The sequence below is a fragment of the Ixodes scapularis genome, unplaced genomic scaffold (assembly GCF_016920785.2).
Source record: "Ixodes scapularis isolate PalLabHiFi unplaced genomic scaffold, ASM1692078v2 PGA_scaffold6__148_contigs__length_123643588, whole genome shotgun sequence".
Lineage (NCBI taxonomy): Eukaryota > Metazoa > Arthropoda > Arachnida > Ixodida > Ixodidae > Ixodes > Ixodes scapularis.
This window is the reverse complement of record NW_024609881.1, coordinates 83,667,343-83,692,861: the sequence shown is the minus strand read 5'-3', so window position 1 is coordinate 83,692,861 and position 25,519 is coordinate 83,667,343. Positions and strand designations below refer to the sequence as shown.

Below are 25,519 nucleotides of genomic sequence, written 5' to 3'. Positions count from 1 at the left end.
TGGGCGATATCAGAAACACCCTCAGGGCCCCTCTAAGTCTGACCACAACCGTCACTAAAATCAGATACAGCAGACCAGGCAGTGCTAAAAGTGCATCGTCACGGCGTTCGTCTTTATTTTTGTTCGTCTGCTATCATCGTCTAAACCAGGGGTCTCCTGACCCCCGCCCCGCGAGCCAGGTCCAGTTCGCGTCGCGCTCCCCGCAGACCCGCTGCTACCGACACAAAAAGATGTGCACCTAAAAAAAAAAAAAAATGGCGCCTCAGCGCGCTCCAAACGCGCGCGCGCGCAAAAAAAAAAAAAAAAAGAGAAAGAAGAACAGAAAGAACGAGAAAAACTGAATCATAACGTTTTTTTTTTCGTCATGACTGAGCATTGCCATCTCCAGCATCACCATTCTTAGTCCCCTGCTTCGTGTCCGTCTTACAATATTAATATTCCTTTGCGTTCTCACGCGTACATTGTGCTTTGTGTCCTCTATCACAACATTTGCGTATTGTCAGCATTAGGTTCATTATACCCCTAAGTCTTTTGCACTGCCCGAATATTCCACGCGCTTTGATTTATGCCTGGTGAGTTTTCTTGGTAAAAATTGGTCGTGTAATCTCATAATTAGCTAAATATTAAATTTCAAATTGAAGTAGTATATATAATCGTCCACCTTAGGGCTTTTAAATACTTTGCTTTAACACTAACTTCTGTGTTTAATTAAATGGTTATCTAGGTTTATTATTTAATTCTAATGCAAGGCGAAAGGCACCTCCGTGCGTAGGATTCAGTAAGGAAGTTATTATTTCACTGCGTTAGATAAGTGCTGAACGCGAACTACCATCTTTCTCTGCGAAATAACATGAAATTGATTGATTTTAATTACTCTATTAGTCCTTGTTGTGGAAAGAGAGAACACATGTGTAACAACTCTGATTTTAGGTTAAACGTCGCCCTCACGTCTTTTTATCACCATGTTTTAGAAAGGATTTATTGTGTTTTGAATTAGTAATGTTTTTATAACGTTGAAATAAAACAAAACAATCTTGCCCTCACAAACGCACTAGCAATGTTGTCATCATAGCGTTGCGAGAATAACCTCGTGGCTCAATGTGGTCGCGTTGCATTGGTTTAGGAAGTGTCGAGACTCTATTCCACAAGACTGCACTTGCGGCAACGCACGACTTTGTTGCCGTGTTTCCACGAAAGACGTTTCACCCGCGATACCGCAGCAATCTTCCACTCGCAATTTTACGCAACATTCGGAGCCTTATGAAATACACGTTGTTGTACTGTTTGTTTGTCCACACACTCAGCATATGTATCCTTGCTGAATCCCCTCCTGTCGCATGTAGTATTCCAAACAACTCAAGGAACAACCACCACACTCACATGACGCTATCTCACTTCCCAATTCTGCAGGACCTAAAGGAGAACAGCCTGGAGCAGCTGTGCATCAATTACGCCAACGAGGCCCTGCAGCAGTTCCTCATCCGCCAAGTCTTCAAGCTGGAGCAGGCTGAGTACAGCCGCGAGAGGCTGGCCTGGCAACCGCTCACCCATGCCGACAACCAGGGGGCGCTGCAGCTCATCGCCAAGAGACCACTGGGCCTGCTAGCCCTGCTCGACGACGAGTCCAACTTTCCCAAGGCAAGGGTGCCTTTAGTTTAGCCTCTCCAGAATGCAGGCACAATCCTCAAGACGTCTTCACTTGGTCGAAACGTCCTCGTTCCAACAAGAACCTCCTGTAGACGTTCTCTGGACGTGTCATTTCTAACCATTTAGGGGACGCCACTCCTAGACGTTAACAGGACCGGCCCGCGATTATCAGCAAAGCTTTCACGACTAAGCCTTCTCTTTGCTTCGAGGACATCCAGAGTATATGCCCCCAATAAAGCATCCTTCTGAATATCGGTTCAGGTAAACTCAGGATGTCCCTCATTCACAGCTGGGCCTCATTGGATGTCATCACGTTTGTACTAGAGAGGTCTCCACGAGGTTCTAGATAGCAGGCTTAAGGATGTCCTGATTGAACTTTGGGTAGTAAACATGTCTTTATCTGAAGATTACGTCAAAACCTTTTGGATACATTTTTTTATAACGCATATATTCATCTGCACCAGAACAGTCCTAGTACAAACTAGGGATGTCATCGCGTTCTCTAGGTAGCAGTTTAAAAGAAGTTTCCACTATACAGCCCCAGAAACAGAATGCTGACCGACTGTTCGGTAAAAAATAACTCCGAAAAAAACGTTGTCTCTTACCAAAACGATGGGGTGCCGTTCTGGGGCTCTGCGTTATCATCTGCTTAAATAATTCTTTTTACCGCCACTGTTAATTTTAAATGTGCAAATGTGTTTCTAATCGTCCACAGGCGACGGACGCCTCTTTTCTGGACAAGTGCCACTATAACCACGCCTTGGACGAACTGTACGCGAGACCCCGCATGTCTTCTCTGGAGTTCGGCGTGAAACACTACGCGGGACAGGTGTTCTACTCCGTCGAGGGCTTCCTAGACAAGAACAGAGACACGCTGCGCCCCGACGTGGTCCAGCTACTCATCTCCTCCAAGTTGCCCGTGAGTATGCACTCGGCTATGAAGGACAAAATAATTAAGAGGTTTTTACGGTGCATTAATGACTGTTCGGACAGCTTGCATAGTCACGATTCACGACGTCACATCGAGTTTATCGCTCACGATTTTCAGTAAAAGTTCCAGTCGATTTGTGTGGCTTCCTGTTTAAGGACATTTTAGATGACCTTAATGATGTCTTCAACCTGGTATGCGATGTTACTACCGCTATGCGTTAGCTATCTGCTGTATCAGGAACCATAATAAGCAAGATGATGGGCGCGCAGCAAGAGGTTTGTATTTTACTCGGCACCGGAGTCGTTCTTTGTTAATGCTTTAGGTCGGCACGGGGAGTGCTAATCACCCACCATATGGTGTAATCACTCCAGCGATTAGAGAGTAATATAGTACTCCTCCAGAGTTAGGGGAGTAGTATAGAAAATGAGTAAGTGTAAACATACATCCTTGCGCCTTCGTCAACTCTTCGCCGTCGCTTGGACATGTATGGCGTAGAAGTGACGCGATGTATGTTAATGTTTTTTTTTTGTCTATTGCAGATGGTTTCCCAAATGTTCGAGTGGCGTCGTGCAACAACTGAGGCCGGAAAAACAGCAAGCAAAGCGGATGGCCGGTTCATCACGATGAAGCCCCGGGCGCCGACCGTGGCGGCCCGATTCCACGACTCTTTACAGAGCCTGGTGGAAGTCATGGCACAGTAAGGGCGGCGCAGCTGATATGTAAATTTAGGCAATTTTAGCTATTGCTTTGATGTAAAGTGGTGCTTGACAGAATACCTGGTAGTGATGACGTACTGGCAAGCACGTGCCAATGTTCATGTATACTAGATCTGTATTTTTCTTTTTTTGCGCGTGTCTGTCTGCCGGTTACATGTTAAAATATTTCAATGACAAACAGGACGAAATTATTTGTTTAATAGTACGTTGCCAACCAAGCGCATGCATATAGTTTGGAGCAATTATTTGGGAACCAGTGGTTACATTGACTACATGGAATGGCTTTAGTTGTTTTCTTGCCAGTACATCGGCAGCCGTCTGGTGATGTTTAGAGCATATCGTGATAGATTGGAATCGACCGTTTAACAAGCTGCGGTTACAACTCGTTCTTACAGCTCGCCATGGTCAAAACTATTCGGCAACGAATCAACTGAACAATTTTCTGGAAGAGTGTCCGTAATCCTGTAGTGTCCCCGAAGAGTTAGAGAGCCGCGACTGCATTCATCTGTTAAGATACTTTCTCCTAACATTTCTGTGCCACCACTTTTTTTTTGGCAGATTAACCGTCAAACGATTGACTACGTAGTTCTTTTACCGTTTTCCTCGCATCGTCCACAACAGATGCAACCCGTGGTTTGTCCGCTGCATCAAGCCCAACAACGAGAAGGCTCCGATGAAGTTCGACCTGGCCGTAGTGCTGGAGCAGCTTCGCTACTCCGGCATGCTGGACACTATTCGCATCAGGAAGCTGGGCTATCCGATTCGATTCAAGTTCGCCACCTTCTGCGACAGGTAAGCATCGCTTCCAATCGCCGCCCGAAATGGGCGAGGGGATATATTTTGGCCGGACAAACACTTAATCTAGCACACGCTTGTGTGAGATCAACCGCTTCATTGATAACAGAAAGCGTGCACAGGTCGTGGAACGTCGGACACAGCTACGTCCAAGTTACGTGGCACTCACAGACAAAGCACGCATGGTGTGCAGCGCGCACTAAAATAATTTTAAGCCACCAAACCTTTTCCGCGGCCTACACTATTTTTGGAGAGCAAGCTCGCCGCGGGCCTTGACTTTCCAAGCTAGGAATAAAGTTCTCAAAGGAAACAACGAAAGGAAACTTACTGGTAGTTTGTGCATTCATAATATTTGTTGTTGTTTATAGAGTTCCGCTAACTTTCTTTTGCCACCAACGTCTTCCGACGAGTAAAACAAACCGACAAAGACATCGTACGACCCTAGCGGTAAGATCGTCCCGGCAGAGTTCTCTAGTGTTTGGTCCTGTTGGAGAACTTACGTGGAGCGTCTATCGACCTACATACTGCTAACAAAAAAGCCCGCGTTCGCTCGCACCGGGTGTGGGCACTGCGCGTGCGCGTTAACCAGATTCGCCTGAAGGGAAGCATCTGCGCATGCGCAGTGCCGACAGCAGCGCCACCGCAGTGACGTGACGTCAGAGTTGAGTTGGTCTATACACCGTTCCGCTGCCGAGGCTACGACCTACGGAGCCAATCAAGCCGCGCCAAAAATACATCGTCATGTTGCTCGTTGGTTTGCTATCACCCGGTAAACCACCCAAGCAGCACAGATTCTGGCCAAGCATTGACCAATGGCTGGCAATGGTCTTTTGGCTAATGGCCAAAGAGTGGCCTTCATTGGTCAATGCTTGGCCAGTGGCCATTAGCCAATAGACAGAGAAATGCCAGTCATCGGCCAATAGCTGGCCACTGTCTGGCCACTGGCCAAAGGACCATTGGCAGCCATTGGCCAATGATTGACCACATCTGTGCTGCTTGGGCAATTATGCGCAGTAAAAAGTGCAGGATCTCGGCTTTTACACAGCGCGTGATCAGTTTATTCGGTTGATGACGAATGCAGAGAGACTATGAGCGCCGTGACGATGCACTTTTAATTGAGAGCCTTATTATTGCGTGTAAACTTTTGCAAGAGTTGCCTTCTGCGCGCCGCCATCTTTGTCTGCTGGGCTGGTGGAACGCCTTCTGAGCATGCGCTATTGCTCTGCTGTGCGCTATATCAGACCGTGCGCATGCGTCCACAGCTCAGTGACTCAGCATTTTTCACCCGGGTGATAAGCGATGGAAAGGTCTATAGACCGTTCCATCGTTGAAGAAGTGGCCGAGTCACTGAGTTGAGGACGCGTGAGCAGCGTATATGCTCAGAATGTTGTGACCGTGGGCGTCCGAGTGCGACCACATGGTCGCCAGGCAGAAGGAACACAACCACCCCGTGTGACAGCTCGCCAAAAAGTGTCTTCAATCTTAAATCAACAACCGGAAGAAGCTTCGCTTCCGGTAATCCCGCAGCACAACACATGTGGTGCCATCTATTGCCAGGTGTCCTCACTACATCTCCCCTTCCAGCTCGAGGGAACTTTACCTTGTGCTTTCACAAGTTCAGTCTTTGAGGAGGCTTGACTTGCCGCCCCGAACGTGTGACGCGTATACCCGGTGGGGGAGACTGCCGTGTAGAACTGGGCACCACCGCTGAATCGCCTGTTGGTCTTTCGGCAACAGGAACTGGCCCGTCTGAAGTTGCAGGCTGGGTGCAAACAAAGTCGCTTGGCTGGCTGGGATTACTGGGCGTAAACGGCACCAAGTGGCAACGGTTGCGCTGGACAACACCTCTTGGCGTCTCGACCACGTAGGAGCGCGGCCGCTTGCCCGGGCTCAACACCCTAGCAGCACATGGTATATCTTGTACCCACACCTCTTCCCCTGCTTCCAGAGGGCGCAGTGACTGGGCGGCGTGACGCCTGTTGAAGTCCTTGCGTTGATGGCTCTTCACGCTCTGGTCCCTGCTCTTGACGAGCTTTGGCGACGGCAACTTCGGCATCAGCGATGCAGGTAACCCTGGCAGCCTGGTCCGGAGGCGACGACCCATGAGCAGCTCCGAAGGGCTGTAGCCGGTCACTCCGGGTGTGTCCCGGTGCACCAGTAATGCCATGTGCGGATCCTCTGCCTTCACGAAGAGCTCCTTCAGTGTTCGAACCATGCGCTCTGCCTCGCCATTCGCTTGCGGGTACCTCGGACTGCTCGTACGGTGGGCGAACCCATACAAGGCTGCGAAAGAGGCAAATTCCGTTGACGAAAACTGCGGACCGTTATCAGAGACTAGTCTCCGGAATCCCAAAGCGGGCAAAGGAACTCTTCATAGCCGCGATGACGGAGCTTGATGTTGTGGTCGCAAGACTGACCACCTCGGGGAAACGGGAATAGTAGTCAACCATGACCACGTAGTTGCGTCCTTGCAGCTCAAAGAGGTTAACCCCGATACGTTGCCAGGGGCGATCGGGTGTAGGAGTCCCGAGAAGCGGCTCGCAGCGCTGAATTCTTGTTTGGGCACAACGCTCGCACGTCCCCACCAGTTGCTCCAGCTCGCTGTTTAAGGTTGGCCACCACACTGAGTCGCGAGCACTTGCCTTGCATCTTCCCACGCCTTGGTGGCCCTCGTGGAGTAATGTTAGCATCTCCTTCTGAAGGGTCTGAGGAACCACGATGCGACAGTCCTTCAGAAACAGGTTTCGAAGGCTGTGATGTTGCCTCGCTCCTTCCAGAAAGCCCTAAGATGAACTGGAACGTTGGACACCTTCTTGGGCCACCCATCCTTGCAGAATCTGAGTAGGCCGGCACAGACTCCATCCTCTGCTTGGTGCTGGCGAGGGCGATCGAGGCGAGTGGATGCAAGACTTTCGATGTCCTTGAGCAGTGACCCAACGAAGAGCTCGACGGTGTCTACTTTGGTGTCGCCAGCCTGTACAGGAGCTCGGGAAAGGGTGTCTGCTGTCGCCAGGAGCTTCCCCGGTACATAGAGAACGTTGTATTGGTAGGCCATAAGCCGCATCCTCAGGCGCTGAACGCGAGGAGGCATAGTGTCCAGTTCTGCAGATCCCAACAGAGTGACGAGGGGTCGATGATCTGTTTCGACATCAAACCTGATGCCACGGACGAACTGGTCGAATCTTTCAACGGCCCATGTGACGGCCAGAGCCTCTTTCTCCGTCTGGCTATACCGGGTTTCTGTCGGTGTAAGAGATCGCGAAGCGTAGGCAACGGCACGACGCTCTCCCGATGGTTGGTCCTGTAGCAGAACGGCTCCCAGTCCATACGAACTTGCATCAGCCGACACTGTGGTATGGTACGAAGGGTCGTACTTGGCCATGCAGACTTTGGAGCTCAACATGCCCTTAAGACGATCAAAGGCAGACTGCTGACTGGGCCCCCAACACCATGCACTGTTCTTTTGGAGAAGAGCACGAATCGGCGTAGTCATGTGGGACAGGTGCGGAAGAAAACGGCCTACGTGATTAGCCATGCCGAGAAGTCTCCTGACACCACTGACGTCCGCTGGGGCCTCCAAGTTGACCAGAGCCTGAACCTTGTCTGGATCGGGGCTGATACCGTCTGCTCTGACTGTGACTCCCAAGAACCTAACAGTGGACGCTGAAAAGACGCACTTGGCCCTGTTCAGTTTCACTCCGGCACTGCTCAGGCGACCCAACACTGTTGCAAGACGCCGGTCATGTTCCTCTTGGGTGCGTCCGAAAACCAAAATGTCATCGATCATGTGGACGACTCCGTCGAGACCCTCCACGGTCCTCCCCATTTGACGTTGGAAATACTCCGGAGCGGAGCTAATTCCAAAAGGAAGGCGACAGAAGCAGTATCTGCCGAACGGGGTAATGAAGGTCGTAAGGAGCTGGCTTTCGGCAGATAGCTTGATCTGGTGAAAACTGGCTGTAGCGTCGAGCTTGGAAAAGATCCGTGCAGGACCCAGACGTCCCAGGATGTGCTCCACCGATGGGAGGACGTGACGCTCCCGCTGGACCACCTGGTTAAGGCGTGTGAGATCGACACAGATCCGGTAACCTCCAGAGGACTTGGGGACGACAACGATACCAGAACACCAGTCCGTCGGATCGTCGACTTTACGGATCACATCGTCAGCTTCTAGCTTATCCAGTTCTTCGCGGACAATGTTATGAAGGGGGATCGGAATGCGGCGAGGAACGCTGAGGGAGAACGGCCGTGCTCCTGGCTGGAGTCGAATTACATACTCGTCCTTCAGCTCACCCAACCCTTCGAAGATGTCGCTGTGAAGAGGGCTCTGCTGGTTGAGACTGGAGAGGGCGTCAACGAACTTCACGACACCCAGCTTCTGGATGGCAGGAAACCCCAAAAGAGGCGGGTCTTGCGACGGCAGGACGTAAACCCGCTCCACTACCGACTTGCCTTTCCAAGTCAATGTGGCTTGGAAGGTACCGAGAACTTTCAATGGGTGATTGCCCGGTCCAGTGAGTTGCCCTTCAGGCTCTTGGAGACTGCGAGGTGCTCCGGGAAACGTGCTTGGCACCACCGTGACTTCGGCTCCGGAGTCCACTTTGAAGTCGACGTCGTAACCGTTGACGGCGACTTTGACAAACTTCGCTCGGCCCGCGGTCGAAACGGCATGTCGATGAACTGTGTTCAAACTTCGTTTCCGCTTCTCGCAGACATCTTCGAAGTGACCCAGGCGTCGACAGTAGTGACACTTTGCTTGTCTAGCCGGGCACTCGTTACGGCGGTGCGCTTGACGGCCGCAGGATCTGCAGTTCTTGCTGCCTTCTCTCTGCGACGACGCCGAGTCTCGCTTGGGAGACGTCTTGGGGGCCGGTTTCCTTCCTTTCTTCACACGTGCTTCATCCAGCTTGAGCTGCTCAGGTGCGACGGCAGCTGTCTCGTCACGAAAAACGGTCGCCCGAGCCTTGATGGCGTCTTCGTGGATACGTGCTTGTAGCCGGGCCTCGGCCATGGTGAGGGTCGGACAGCGGCAGAGCTTGTCAGAGAGTCTCGAGTCGAGAAGTCCTACGACGAAGCGGTCTCTAACGAGCCTGTCCTCGACCTCTGTGGACGGATAGTTGCACTTGCGGACGAGTGCACGAAGGGCCGTGTAAAAACTGTCGACGGTTTCCCCTCGTTCCTGGACCCGCCGGTGAAAGAGCACGGTCTCGTACACTTCGTTCGGTGGATGCACGAAGTGCGCCTTGAACTTGTCTGTTACCGCAGCGAAGGACCGCCATTCCTCTGCGGTGAGGCCCAACGTCTCAAGAACACGCCGCGCCTCTTCGGATCCCATAGTGTACAGTAACGTCCGCACCTGAACTTCGTCCGACGCTTGGTAGAGGCCTGACGCAAAGCTGAAGTCTTCGAATTGTAGAAACCATTGCGGCCACTTGTCGGGGTTTGCGAAGTCGAATTTGGGTGGTGGAACCAAGCTCGGGAGTGAGACGACGGGGGCGGTGGTGACGGCAGCTTCCGTTGTTCTCTCCTGCGACATGACGAGGAACGCAGCGACGGTGACGAGAAGACGGAAAGCGTAGCAGCGTGCGACGCGGAGACGACGAGAGGCAGGGCTAGCTGTGAGCATAGCAGTGATAGCAGCAGCGGGAGGAGGACGTCAGACCGGGAGGCCGGCCACTTCTGACACCATGTTGTGACCGTGGACGTCCGAGTGCGACCACATGGTCGCCAGGCAGAAGGAACACAACCACCCCGTGTGACAGCTCGCCAAAAAGTGTCTTTAATCTTAAATCAACAACCGGAAGAAGCTTCGCTTCCGGTAATCCCGCAGCACAACACATGTGGTGCCATCTATTGCCAGGTGTCCTCACTACACAGAAAGCGTTCCACAGTGCAGCAGACAAAGATGGCGGCGCTCAGAAGGCGATTTCTTTTTAAGGTGAAGATAGATGGGAGCAAACGCAAGCGCTCTGTCGTTTGCGTTAGCGTTGCGCGCTCCCCGTTGCACTCGCGCCCGTCGCCACGCGCCAATCTATAGGGTGGTCCAAGTCACGAGGCTCAATCTAAAATGGACCGTAAAAATCGACGCCTGCCCGTAGCTATCTAAACTTTTTGTCAAAGGTGTATTTCACAGGTAGGTTTCTTTCTTGTAAAATTACAAAGCGTAGCTCTCTTTCTGTAAAAAATAAGGCCAAGAAACTTGCCAGGGTCTACGGCGGGCAGCGACGCAGACGACAGGGTTCCGGTAGCGGGGTGAATTTGACATTCGTATTGATAGATGGCGCTACCTCCTTCTCGCGACCACCGTGCTTTATTAAAATGAACAATCATTTCGAAATGTACGTTCGGTTAAAAAATAAATGCGGACAATAAAAGCAAAACTTGAAGTAAAAAAACGCGTCTGCATAACGGCGGCGCTTTTGCTGCCAATGGATTTCGTCTGCGTGTCGTCTGCTTCCTTTCGCTGGTCGGCATAACCTTCAGATGCTGCTTCCGACGCCATCTATCAATACGAACGCCAAACACACGCCGCTACCGGACTTGGTCGTCTGGGTCGCCGCCCGCCGTAGACCCTGGCAAGTTTCTTGGCCTTATTTTTTACAGAAAGAGAGCTACGCTTTGTAATTTTACAAAAAAGAAACCGACCTGTGAAATGCACCTTTGGCGAAAAGTTTAGATGGCTACGTGCAGGCGTCAATTTTTACGGTCCATTTTGGATCGAGCCTGTTGAGTTGGACCACCCTACATAAGACCGTATCGTTTTGACTCCGCGCACGTGCAGTGTGGAACGCGCAACGTGCTAACGCAAACGCAAAGTGCTTGCGTTCGCTCGTATACGCAATACTAAAACTCACTAATGCTGCTTGATTGGCGCTATCGCGTCTAAGCGTTGGCTGCTACTAAAACTAAACTTTCCAGTGAAAATACTAGAGTCGATCTCATTGCCAATAACTTTGTGTTGGTAAATTAAAACGACGATCCTACGACATCAGCGGAAAATCATATGAGTATCGCATGTTCTTTAACATATGATTTTGTTGTAGACTGTAAATTTTTTTTTGCTAAACGGCTTCACTCTAAAAAAATCCCTTGCGTTTACTTTCCCGCACATCACTCGGAGAGCCGATCACCGGACCCTACGGAGGCAGCTCAGCGAATGACGATGCCGAAACATATCTTTAGACCAAAAAACGCAATCTGAGTTGTCACATTAAGCAATGCTAGCGAGACGTTTTGCATTGCTTAATGTCACAACTCAGACTGCGTTTTTTGGTCTAAACACACGTTTCGGCCTCGTAATTTGCTGAGCTGCCTCCGTAAGTTGTGCTGATTGGCTCTCCGAGTGTTGTGAGGGAAAGTAAACGCACGGGCTTTTTATTAGAGTGTTTGCCAAACAGGAGCGCTAGTCTATCCTTTCACAAACTGCATCATAAAAAAAAAAAAAAAAAACATTTTACGGCATTAGCGGGAAAGCCATCTAAGCGCTGCTTTTAGTATCTGGTCCTGCTCTAGAGAGTTCTTGGAGCGCCTCCTGACGTTTATATGACCCCATCAAGCACGCATTCTTTCGCCAAATACCTCTTCCTGACAAATGAAAAAAAAACAAAAAAAAAAACAAAAAAAACATCAGTCGACATTAGCGAGAAAATAATATGAACACTGCATATTGTCCAGCTGTAGACCACACGTGAAGCGATATATAACATTTATTTACGAAATGGCCGAACAACAAAGGAGTCTATCCCATCACCGACAATATCTTCATAAGAGGGGAAAAACAAACATATCACGGCATCAGTGGGAAAGTCATCCCAGCGCTGTTCAGCATCTTGTCTATCTGTAGACCTCACACGAAGAGTTTGCTCCGTATCAGTCATTAACTAAATGAAAATACAAAGTCGTCAATTATTTTGCCAACAATCTTTTCCTGGGAAGTGAAAGATAGCACTTTACGGCATCGGCGGGAAAGTCATCCGAGCAGTGTTCATCAGCATTTTGTCCACTTGTAGACCTTGTGAAGCTCTCCATAACAATTATTAAGTACAGGAAAACACAAACGAGTCTATCTTCTCGGCAAGAATCTCTTGCTGAGCACGGAAAGAAAACATGGTACCACATCGGGGCGGTAAAGCCATCTGGGTAGAGTTCTTCAGTATCTTTTCTCGCCGGGGAGCGTGGCGCGTCTCGGACTTCCAGCCACGCGTGGCGTGTGGAAGTCCCGTACCGTCGACCGGATTATCCCGGTCGCCCTGCCGCCGTTAATCGCGAGCACCGGCCCGTACGTGGGAAGAGTCCCGTCGCCGAAGCGCGCTGCACCCGGAAACGACTTCCAGTCGTTCCCAGGGGACGAACCGACCGTATGCGGCTCCTTCTCGGCGAAGCGCTCGTGCCAGAACGGTCTCGCATCGCGCAGACACGCGTGGTCGACATCGTCGGCAACGCGTGGCCTTGTGTGCCTGTGTAGGTGGTGCCTAGTTGTACAGTGCCCTTCGGCAGTCGTCGAAACCGTCCGCAAACTGCGTGCTACAAACTTCGTCAGCAGCGCGTGGCTCTATAGCCCTGTGTGTTAAAGAAGCGTGCCGTTCAGCAGTCGTCGAGACCATCGAAAAGTTTGGCCCGCCGGACGTCTTCAACAGCGCGTAGCTCTGAGTACTTGTGTCTTTGGAAACGTATTCTTCAGCAGCCGTGGATACCGTCCCCCGATTCTGCTCGACGGATGTCATCAGCAGCGTGTGTTTTTGTGTGTCTCGTGCGCTGTACCAATACGCCGCTGTGGTCGACAGAATCCGTTTAAGTCCACGTACCAAAGTGTGTGGAAGAAGTCAAAGGAAAAGGGGGGGGGGGGGGGTGCAGATGTGATTGTGTCATCTTAATCCGTTCAGCCAAAGCGCTATAGAAAAAAAATCCACATGATAATATCATGCGATATTGGATATGAGAATGACCGCGCCGCTGTGGCTGGTTGAATATGCTGATGTTCATAAACGTTTCGATAAAAAGATCGACTTGTTGACGTGCACTCATCTTGTGGAGAACTAGTTGCCTGGATTGTGTGTCCTGTGGTTCAGCTTCAAGCTTCAAGGTTCTCGTTCGGTTTTAGCCTTCAAAGTGATGTAGCCCCAAGAAAATCGCCCGTCTCACCCAAGAAAACAAAAAACAAAAAAACATTTAGCGTTGAAAATGTGAAACAACATTGAAGAGGCAATGACATCCCGAGGAAGTGACCCAGCGCTGAAGGCGTGCTTTCGACGGTTGGTGAAGCCAGGATTGAATCGGCTACCCGACTTTTATTTATTCCGCTTGCGGCTGATGAGATCGTAGATGGCCTCAGGTTGGTGACGTCACACGAAGTAGTGGCGTGAACTGTTAAAGAAGAAAGACATCTGGCTATCGAAATTTGTTTTAACGCGGAAGTTAATTAATGGTCCTCATCATTGGAGACGATTCCTCCGGATTGTCTGTGGTTATGTTCTCTCACACCGCATTAGCCCATTTTCGAGCTGAAAGCAATCAATAGGACCAAGCCGGAAAAGGGGCCGTTCAAAGCAACCCCGAAGTTCTTTCCAAGATGACACAATCGCTGCAGGCCGATGGCCACGAAGGCTTCGAAGCGCCCTCGAAGAAAAAGAAGTGGGGGAGTACAAAAAGTGCCGAGCCCCGGTTCCTCATGGAACGCGTTCTTTCGGGCCGACGTTCCCAGCGGACCGAGGTGTTCCTTGTGCAGGTGACGCGACTATGTCGCACGAGGTCGAGTCGTCGACGTCGCAAGAGGCTACAGGACAGCACGTAAGGAAACCATAGCCCCTGACACCTGTATACGCGTTCTTTGCATGCCCTTTGATAGGCTTATGGTTGTGCACGTCTTACATATAGGTATAAAGGGGCGGACACAGCGCTAATACATCATACATCATAGAAGATCATACGTCATACATATTTCTGTGACGTCACATTGGTCATACAAAAACCGTCTGCAGACATTTTCGAAGCACACGTAAGCATGAAGCAGAGAGGCTTCGAATATGCATGTGGCGCGTTCGGATATAATTATCTCGCCATATCTGCGGCGAATACTGTATGAATGAATGGATGGATGTTAATGGTTGTACCCGTTGTAACGGGCGGTAGCTTGCGCCACCTACCCTAAACGACGTGCCTTTTGTATGACGGATGAGAATTGTAGATGCGACTTGGGGTTTCTGCTTTCCGCTACGTATACCAAACATCCCCGGTCAGTATAGCACTAATAATAATAATAATAGAATAATATTGATCGGCGAGTAATAATTAGCACATTAAATTTCATAAATAATTTGTCGTTTATGAGCGTTTTATTTATGATGTTTTGTTAACTAGAGGGCGCAAGTTGATAGGAATAAAAAACAAAATCGCTTATGCGAATGCTTTTATTTCGGACTCATCCAACCAAAATTGTTCGAGCAAGCTAGAAAAAAAAAAAAACTGTATTTAAATTGTTGCAGGGTGGCTCGACTTTGTGTACCGCGAGCTTGCTTATTTCCGTAATTATACTTTTTCACCGGTTTTACATAGAGGAATCGCCTCTATGCAATCGAAGTTCCGATAATCGTCGATTTTATGTTAGAGAAAGAAAGCGGCTCATTACATATCGTGTCAACAACAAATAAAAAAAAAAAGACAGGGAAATTTGCCCTATAATTATATGCATTGTTGCTAAGGATCGTGCATATCGGTACCATCTAAGAACTTTGTAACATGTGCTGGATGGATACGATAACCAGGACACGTATATGCAGGCTGCCATTTTTGCGTATCTTAAAATGATCCAAATCGCTTTATAAATAGTAAACCCTCGTTAGACGTAGAGCCTAGTACATTGTTATTACGTAATCAACAAAATAATAGTCTCACCCGCAGTGAACCCTTGAGCAGAAACAACATCCAGCTCTTCGTTCATTGCATCATAAATAGCCCATTGTACTCGGGACGCATCTTTTAGCCTCGTTGTTTTACTTTACGAGAGCACTAAGGAGACGACAAACATACTGTAGAACTCTTCCGAAATTTTTCTGGTGGGAGGTCACGCCCCGCCGCGCATGCGTGTGGATTCACTCGCAATCATTTTATCGTCTGCTTCACTTTCCAGCGCATGCAACCGTCTGCTTTCTTTTCCGCCATTGTTTCCGCCGTAATTGGTACAATTAGCGCCCGCAAGCCGGCGCTTCGGCGGCGCATTCGACGGTCTGCTTTGTATCTGCAGGCAGCGCGAGCTCGACGCTCTTCGTGAGAAAGTTTCATTCGACGTACCAGAGTCGTAAAGTAAATTTTGTTCACGTTAATATCATTCCACACGGCAGCGCTTTCTAAAGCTCCGGTTTCTGTACCTTGGAGGAAAGTTGCCAATGCCGGTGCGGGCTCATTAAAAAAGAAAGAAAACTATTTTAACTGGTTTAGCCTCTAATCGTAACTTCCGTCAATCCTGTAATTGCAACGTGACTCATAAAACGAACGACTAAAAAGTAGTTAACATATTTTAGCTACCTAGCCAACTTACCGTAACGGTTATTTTTTCATCCTTTATTTACTCGAGAGTTTAATGGGCGCCGTGAATACGGCACCCATAAAACTTTCGCTTCTTTTTAAACAGAAATCTGTTCGAGTTTAGCTCAAACAACCTGTTTAAGGAAAGCTACTGAGGCGTAATGTTGCGCTGTGCATACACCATTTCCGACGTGTGTAGCAAACTGGAATGCGTTCTGCCTTCTTCGCCTATCAAATGTTTAATGACCTTTTGTTCTTTACGTGACCAGTAGATAAGGTAATGAACTCCTCGATGTGACACCACCTGTGGCTATAGCTGGGGCGTTAAAGTTTACAGATGACAAAAGGAGACTCAAAGGGGGATTCGCTACTCCATCATAACGAACAGAACCTAGCGGGAAAACACTGAACTGGCCGGAACAGGTCCTTTCGCTATTTCTGCTCCTCTCTTGTGGCTTCGGTGATTACATGTTGTCGCTAATTTGCGCGATGGAACAGTTGTCCGGGTGACTCTTTCGTAACTGTAGTATCAGCTTGTTACCCAGGTTGCTCTGAACGCAACCTAGGTAACCGCGTGAAGCAAACCTTCCGAGTTTATCAACGTTCATCAGCACCGTGGAAGGACAGTATAGGCAGTCCTTTCATCGCTTTCTCGAGGAAAGTCAAGCCTCTGTAGGCTCGTTTACGCCAACATCTCGCCCCAGGTTCGAAACGTGAAGGAGAGAACGCGGTGCAAACCGTTTTGAGTCCAATGCTTACTTGCTGTTGTCCCAACGTTGTGCGTTGAGCTGTCACATGGCACGGCACGACCTGTTTTAGACCGCTGTATTTCCCCAACAGTGGCATACCCTCCAGGTCGCTGGAGTCGGGAGTAACTCAACGCATAGCAGAAAACTGCTTCTTATTTCCTACTGATGAGTGTGAAGTACGTTCGGTGTTTTTAAACCTCAAAAACAGTAAATGTGTTGATTTTAATGGTATACAGGTGCAGCCGGTAAAATATGTGATTGACATCATTACGCCGTACCTCACACATATTTTTAATTTGTCGCTCTCGAGTGGCGTTTTTCCAAAGGCTATGCAGATTGCGAAGGTGTCTGTTTTATATAAGTCTGGAGACAAAAATGACATGTCCAATTACAGACCCATTTCAGTCTTACCCGTTTTTTCTAAGGGCTTAGAGAAGATTATACACGCTAGACTTAACAACTTTTGTGAAAAAAATTCGATATTTACTGATTTTCAATATGGCTTTCGGAAAGGTCGCTCTACTGAACTAGCTCTTCTACAGCAAAAAGAAATTATTCTAAATAATATAGAAAACAAACTCTTAACGTTGGGGGTATTTATCGATTTTTCAAAAGCTTTCGACCGGATAAATCATAAAATTTTATTTAAAAAATTAAATTTCTATGGCATTCGAGGGCATTCTCTTGTTTTAATTGAAAGTTACTTAAGCGGTCGGATGCAAACAGTTGAAATTAATGGTTTTTCTTCTATGCTGAAAGCAGTCCGAACAGGGGTACCTCAAGGTAGTGTCTTGGGGCCACTGCTTTTTAATTTATTTATAAATGATGTAGTCGCTATTGCAAGTAACGCCTCATTTGTCATGTATGCCGACGATACTAGTATATTTTTTTCAGGGAACAATATTGATATAATGATAGCCGATGCAAACACATGTCTGCAAAAGCTTAGTTCATGGACTGTCTCAAATTCCCTAAAAATAAATGAAACCAAAACAAAAGCCGTTATCTTTAAATCAAAAGCTAGAGTGTGCAATCCTAATGTAAAGTTAATGTTGAATTCTTCGGAAATTGAATTTGCAAGCACTGTTAAAACTTTAGGCATAATTTTTTATGAACATATGTTATGGGACTCCTATATTCAAAATCTTACACTTAAGCTTTCAAATATCGTAGGAATTCTATATAAGCATCGCCATGCATTACCATCTAGTATTAAACTCTTAATTTATAATGCATTGTTCAATTCTCGTATATCCTACTGTAACCTGGTGTGGGCAACCACGACCAGTACAAACCTTAATAAACTTTTTTGATTGCAGAAGAGAGCAATTCGAGTCGTAGCCAATGCGTCGTATTACGCACACACCGATCCACTTTTCTGTAAGCATAAAGTAATAAAAATACAAGAATATCACAAATATAAGCTTGCGACAGTATACGCGGCATCCCTTAAGTATTTTAACCACCCATTACTGCGGTTTTCTAGACTAAGTGTTAAAAATACGGTATACGGAGTACGTAGCGCCGGGTCCCTGAGAGTACCTCGTCCTAGAACAAATTATGGGCTTCAAATGTTACAGCATACATTGCCAACATTACTGAACTTTTTAAGAGACTACCATGTCTGTCTTGATGCACTAAATAAGAAAACAATACGCACAATATTCACTTCTAACTTTTAAACTTTTTTCTCCTGCATAGAACTGCCTGTTTTGTTTTCTCGCCTTTAAAATGTTTCTGTTAACGTTTCCTGTCTGCCGATCTGCCGATAGGGGGCAGGGGCTTTGTCAAGCTGCACATTTTGCAGCTTTTTTCCCTGTCTCCGTCACCCATATGTACAAATGGGAGTAAATAAATGAATTGAATTGAATTGAATATTGCCGGTGCATGGCCGAGGGTGAACGTTAGCCCATCCATCTAGAAGATTCGTGTTTACGCTTACCCCGAATGTTCGACGCTCGAACATTCTGGGCCGAGTGTTCGAAATACCGAATGTAGTAGATAACGAGGCGTGCCCTCGCGCTAGCCAGCTGTTTCGCCGACACCTCGATGCTCGCCGCTGCTTTCTAGGCGCTCGTTCTTTCGCTTGTTTCTGGCGCATGTTAGCCGACTTAGCTTTTATTTGTGGTTTTGTGTCTGTCTAGCCTTTGTTTTCATTCGTGACAATATGACATTCGTGCTTGGTGTGATGCATGCACCCCTCGATGGCTTAAATATTCTGACCATATACGCTCCGTGCGGGAACTATAGGGGGCGCTTTGAAAAACACGCGTAGCGCCGCTAGCGGAGGAGCTGGCGTTCGGCAGTGAGGCGCGCTCAGCAGCCTGTGGCGCCTCTTCGCGTGCGAAGCTGTGGCGGCGGAAGCGCGCTCGGATGGAACTTTGCTTTTTGAGCCGATAAGCTGAGGGTGACGTTGCATGAGTGCTGGGGCAGATTTAAGAAGGACATCTAGCTGTTCTCCGCTTCTTATATACTGAGTTTGAGTCGTCATTAGGGGAAATTTCTTTAGTTGCGATCAAAATAGGGGTTTGAGCAATTTTCCGAAAAGCAAGGCGGCCGCCACCATAATTGCTCTCAGTGGGAAGTTTGTTTCGCTCGTCGCCGTAAACGTAGGACTGCTGGGACGATGATATTTGGAGGCAAGTGAGATATTCACTAAGTTTGTGCACGAAGTGGGCCAAGTTTTATGAAGACGGCAGGTGTGAAAGTTGTGGTTCGAACGAATAAAGGAATAAAGCTGTCAGGAATATCCAATATTGGACCCAAAATGTTGTGTTATGACCGGGCTGTGCGAAGGGAAGATTTGGACACACAGGTGTTTGGACATGACCGTAACTTCACACAACAGTTATAATTCCAAAAATAGGTGGCATAGGGAAACCAAGTGGAAATTTGATTTGGGCGGCGTAACTGAATAAGAAACGGTTTTGACCGTGAAAGGGCTGTCAAAAGAATACCACTCACCGTGGGAGATGGAGACTTTACAGGTAGGAAGGAACTAGCGCTTTGTACTTCCAATTGAAACAACGTTACGAAAGGTGGTTTCAAAACCGAGAAAACCAAGTTTCTGGCCAACACACGGTTTGGCTGTCAAAGGCTTTTGCGGTCAGCTGTTGTGTAGTAATCTGGTTGTGCGAGGTGCTGATTTTCGGCACACAGGTACTTTGACAACCTAACTTGACAAAACACTTATTATACCTAAACGAGGTGGCATAGTTTAACCAGGTGGAAATATTTTTCGGCAGCGTAACTAAATGGGAGCCGGTAGGAATGGGCAAAATACATGCAAATATGTACCGAAATACAAATACAAAATACTTCTTCAAAAATGTATTTAATTACAAATATAATTACATTTCCAAAAAAGCGTTTAAGTACAAGATACAAATACAACCAGATGTATTTGGTCTCATCCAAATACCTTTCCAAATACATTCCTCAGAATTTGCGTCAGCGACTTCAGGGCACCTGCAACGGGTTTCTGGGTATCTCATTTTAATTTTGCATCGCACACTCGGGAGTTAGTGTGCGAGGCTCTAGTAACGTAATAGAAATATAATCACAAAAAAAATGTAATCAGCTTGGACGTAATAAGTGAAGAAAGTACAGAGCTTCAAGCAAATTTTTTGTCGATTACATTTTGGTATAGGCCAACAAAGAACCGGGACGACCAAGGCGTGCAGCACTAGCCAGAGAATTGTGTATTGTTGCATCTCGCAAAAGGTTCGAAAATCCGGACGACCCGCGCATTTAGTACGTTCCAGACAAAAATATGGATAAAATTCAGGCTGGAAAGCATCACAAGTTGTCACAGGCACTTATTTAGCCAGTCTGCCTGTGAACGTTGATTTCGTCTCTATTCTTGCCCTGGACAAGCGCCGTAATCACAAAGTCACTAAACGCTTGTGCTTGGTTAAGAGACACCGCATTCGGTGCAGAAGGTAGTTTTCACCTGCTCTGGACGTCTTAGGATGAGCAAAATGAGTCGTGACAATAAATTTGAGGGATGTATTTTCGCCCACAAAATTGTATTGAATTACAATTGTATTTGAAACACCCACGTTTTAGTATTTAAATACACGCGTCAAATACATTACCCAATTTGTAATTAAATACAAATGCAAAATACACAAAGTATTTGAAATACGTATTTCAAATACTTGTATCTGAAATACTGCCCATCCCTGGGAACCGGTTTTGACCGTCAAAGGCTGTCAAGGTAATGGGGAATTGTAGTAGACCGTTCCCGCAGCCCGCTAAGCACCCGGATAGCGCTCCGTAATCCGCCACAAGACCTTGAACTATGCAGATAAGGCTGGCGGCGCGCATGCGCAGCTGGGGCGTTTTCTTCAGGGATACCGTAGCGGAGGAGAAAAACGTTCTACTACAATTCCCTAATACCACTCATCGTGGGAGGTGCACACTTTACAGGTAGGAAGGGACCAGTGGACGGTACTTCCAGTTCGAACAACTTTGCGATAGGTGGCTCTAAAGCCAAGAAAAAAAATTGTTGTCTACAAGGCTCGGTGTGTCAGCGTTTCCACATCCGAAAGGAGGCTGATCAAGAAAGAAAGCACACCACATAAACTTCCATACTCGAACATCGATTGTCCAGTGTTTCTAACTTTCATTGTAGTTCTCCTTAGATTCATATTTGTCACTTTCTGTACCGTCCAAATCTTTCTTCATGAAGTACAGACTGCATGCCATACTGCATGGTCCGGAAATATCATCGACACGTACGATGGGGACGAAACTTCTTTGGAGGGCATTCCTTCAACAAAATTCGCACTGCATACCCGCGAGTGTGGGGTGGCATTTCAGTTCGAGCTGAGATATGTAAGCGTTACTGGTACGAAAACAAACGCAGAGCGCAAAGCGGCAGTGTAGAATATGTCAGCCGTGCCGACACAGTGGCATACATGATCGGGAGACCGAATTTCTCGCGTGGTAGGGCACGGGTCCATCGTTGTCGCTGTCCCACAAAACATCGGCGAGGTGAAAAACTGTGAAACTTCGTCCCCACGAGATACGACGCATAACTATTGGAGCACTCAACGACGCAGCAGTTCATGCTGTCAACCCAGCGCAACCGCACCGCTCCGACTTCAATGCGTACCAATGTGCGCGGCGTGGTTTCGTTTCGCTGGGGCTCTCACTGCCTACCTCCGGTAACGGCCGCGCGGCGGCGCGCCGGTCGCGTCTCACGGAGTGCATAACGGAGTTCAAATTTCCTAACAAACTATGCGGTATGTGTGACAGGATCTGATGGCCCTAATAATAGTAATGCGTTACTTGTGTAGTCATTCAGGAACGTCTTCAATTATCACCTTATGTATAGATAAATGTCTTGCGTTTCCAGAATTTCGAAAAGAATGACACGCTCGTATAAGAGTAGTTAAGTTGCGATCCTCTTAAAAGCAAAATAAATAGAATAGTGTATACCCTATTTTGTAAGCCCTTAAATCATAGAACACGGTAGAACATTTCATCAAACTATTATATGTCAAGGCCATGAAATAAACATTACACACTGAACCACCAATGAATATAGAAATGCCATTTCTACTCAGGGCAACCGGCGACACTGTTGTTAAGTTACCAAGACGATGTATAGCATATAACTATCGTTAATGGAAACACCAGTAATTAGCGCTGGCTGTTTTATTAGAAGCATGTGTGCGCTGCAAAGAAAAAAGGAATCCCACTTTAGGGAAATTTATACCGCCAGCAACATACCACACACACTTCCGTAACTAAAAAAACGATCAATGAGTAAAAATGTCAACAATCTATTCCACCAAGGCGTTCGAAAAAGTCGTTATGAATTTTAATCTGATTAATAAATAACTTTGAAGATAAGATCATTTAGCAGCTTAAAATTTCCGAATGAACACTTACAAATATTTCCATCCACATTTCGCGGAAATAAAGCTGGGCTTATTTACATAAAAAAAATGAAAGCCGTTTACAACTCCCTGTAACGCCGAATTTGAGCGCAGCTCTTGAGGAGGAGGAGGGAAGGGTACTGGGGGATCAGTTGACCTCGGAAAGGGGGGGGGGGGTCACGTGACCTCGGGGTTCGCGTGACCTGGGAGATCACGTGACCTCAGGGAGAGGGGTCACGTGACGATGACGTCATCAGTGATGATGACGATGACGATACGGATGCCGATTACGTCATTGGCATCCGCATCGCCATCGTCATCACGATTGATGACGTCATCAGTGGCCTCACTGATGACGTCATCGGCATCGGCATCGTCATCATCACTGATGACGCCATCGTCACGTGACCCCCCAGGTGACGTGACCCCCCCCCCCCCCCCCCCTAGGTCCTCCCGAAGGAACCCGAGGTCCTTCCGAAGTCCTCCCGAAGGAACCCGAGGTGCTTCCGAGGTCCTCCCAAAGGGACCCGAGGTCCTGGGGGGGGGGGGGGGGGGGGGTCACGTGACGATGACGATGCGGATGCCGGTGAAGTCATTGGCATCCGCATCGCCATCGTCATCGTCACTGATGACGTCATCGTCACGTGACTCCCCCCCCCCCTAGGTCCTCCCGAAGGAACCCGAGGTCCTCCCGAAGGAGCCCGAGGTCCTCCCGAGGCCCTCCCGAAGGAACCCGAGGTCCTTCCGAGGTCCTCCCGAAGGAACCCGAGGCCCTCCCGAAGGACCTCGGGTTCTTTCGGGAGGACCTCGGGAGGACCTCGGGTTCCTTCGGGAAAATTTACCCATAATGCACCGCGCGGTTACGCCGACGGCGACGGCGACGGCGACGGCGACGGCGACGCCGCTTAAGCCGGAAACGGGCGCCTAAGAGCTGCGCTCTAAAAAAAAAATAGATCTAATGCATGTTACCGTTAGAATGATATACCAATATTTGCCTCAGGTACGCAAGAAGTGTTCGTAAAATCTCCAAAACCTAGTTTAAAATGCACGAGAACGCTTTTATTTTTTTAATTTTTTTGTTGCAGGTACCGCTGCCTCGTGGCTCCCGGGCGTTTGGGCCGCGGGGCGCCTGCCAAGGAGGTCTGCAAAGCTGTCCTGGAGCAAGTTAAGCCTTCTTTGGCCGAGGCCTACCAGCTGGGAACCAGCAAGGTAAGCCTGACATATCTGTCTCCACGAAGAAATATGTCACCTCGAAACGATTTGTTCGTTCCACAGTTTTATTGGGAATGTATTGATTAGAACAACACTGTTTCTGTCAATCGATAGTTTTAGGGAATAGCGTACCAGACGACCACTGCGGCTGTGGTCAGTGAAACTACATGTCACTGGACCTACTTGCTCCTCTAAAATATCCGGATGATAAGGATTCTAGCCTCATGACAACATCCTAAATGTGAAAAAAGTGCTGCATTTCAATAGAATGTAAAACGTCATCGAGTTGGAACGCCTCTCTCTTCCTTACACTCATCAGAGTTTCAGAAAGAATAGAAATATCAGATGCCTACTTTACAAGAGGAGAAAGATTACCCAGGTTACCATATTTTTAAACGTGGCACTTCTTTAATAACACTATCTAAAGTGAAAATGATGTCGTAAGTGACATAGAATGGAAACATGGACATCCATGGGATTATCGCTTTTTTACGTGAAATCAGTCTGCGTGTGTACGGCTGCAGACGGCAACTAAAACGTATCTCATTGACTTGATTTTCTTTGGTTGAGTTTTGGGTGTTTGAAACATATCTTTGCAAGAGAGTATTTAATTTATATCTGGTAATAACCTTTGAGTGAGACGGCTTGGCGGCTGAACACTTTATAAGGTGCACTAGACTATCTGGTGTATAAGGTCTAAGGCCTCTGAGTAAAGCTCTTGATATTGTGTTCAGGTTTTCGTGCGGGAGGCTTTGGAACAAGCACTGGAGCAGGAGCGAGTGTCCCTGCTGAGGTCTTCCATCGTGGTACTGCAGCGTCACGTGCGAGGCTACCTGGCACGCAGGCACTACACCGCTATGCGGTCCTCCGCTCTTCGTATTCAGACCACGTACCGGGGCTACGCGGCCAGGTGAGAAGAAACTTTATCCCGATGAACAAACTTGTTGCAATTTAAGTTTGTCATTTAGAAAGTAAGGCATTTATATGAAACAATCCCGCCAAATTGGCACCGATAAGGTCGAGATATGTTCAATCTAGCTCTTTGCTCATTGACATAGCTGAGGAGCGTACAAAACTGACGTCTGCAAAGCTAGTAGAAAGGCCAGTCGTTAAATACTTGTTCACATAAACTGCGTGCGAAAGGCACGAGTATTGTTTTGATTTTCGATTAGAGAGCTCTACCATTGACGTTATTCTTAAACTTCTTCTCTCCCAGGCGAAAGTACCGGATGATACGCCGCGGAGTCATCCGGGCACAAGCAAACTACCGCATGTTGCGCCAAAAGCGGGAATATGACAAGGTAATTCAAGTTCACTCGTGGTTTAAGATGGCGACACCTGTGGAGGTCAACAAGAAGCACTTTAGAGCTTAATCAAGAGCATCGTGGTCAACGGGCCGAGGATCCTTAAGGGGCTTTTTTTGACCAATGACCTCCGTCACAAATTGTCATGGACCATCCAAACTTATAGTTCCCGCAGTGACAAGCTCTTTAAAAAAAGCTCATGCTTGTAGAAAGAAGACTTGATACATATTCCAGGCTTTACAAGCATGTAGAGTTCATTTTGTGCACTCGTTAGCCAAAGCGACACACCAATATATTCTATTTCCAGATCAAGGCGATCCTGGCACGCAAGCGGGAAGCAGACCGACTCGCTCTCGAGCGTGCCAAAGAACGGATGGTCCGCGACGAACGAGCATCTAGGGCGGTGGCCGGTGTCAATCATCTGGAGATTCCGGCCGAGCTGGCTTTCATCCTGAGCAAACTGGACGACTGGCCCGGTTGTCCAGGCGCAGTGGCCAGAGCTCCGGCCGCAGCTGGAGCCGTGGTGGTGTCGCCGACGATCAGCGTGCCGCGGCAGCTTCCAGGCGACGTGGATCAGCACGCCTTCAGCAAGTTCACCAGCATCTATTTCAAGTCACACGTGTGGGGCATGAAGAGGGAGCCCATCAGGACCCCGTTCCTGGCGAAGGCGTCCGACGCGCAGCACCAGGAGTCTCTGGCACTCTTCAAACTTGTGAGTGTGTTGGCGATGTGTCTTGCTCTTTCTATTCGGGATTTT

General features: G+C 48.1%; 1 protein-coding gene across 1 annotated transcript in view; it reads left to right on the top strand.

Annotated features, from left to right (window-relative positions):
* Positions 1–25,519, top strand: part of LOC8043069 (unconventional myosin-XV) — a 62,424-nt gene that overhangs the window by 20,898 nt on the left and 16,007 nt on the right. Inside the window, exons 14-21 of the mRNA XM_042294836.1 lie at positions 1,411–1,638; positions 2,363–2,566; positions 3,118–3,275; positions 3,916–4,086; positions 23,332–23,455; positions 24,193–24,368; positions 24,675–24,759; positions 25,070–25,474. Of these exons, the coding sequence (XP_042150770.1) occupies positions 1,411–1,638; positions 2,363–2,566; positions 3,118–3,275; positions 3,916–4,086; positions 23,332–23,455; positions 24,193–24,368; positions 24,675–24,759; positions 25,070–25,474 (1,551 nt within the window). The remainder of the gene's footprint in view (positions 1–1,410; positions 1,639–2,362; positions 2,567–3,117; positions 3,276–3,915; positions 4,087–23,331; positions 23,456–24,192; positions 24,369–24,674; positions 24,760–25,069; positions 25,475–25,519) is intronic.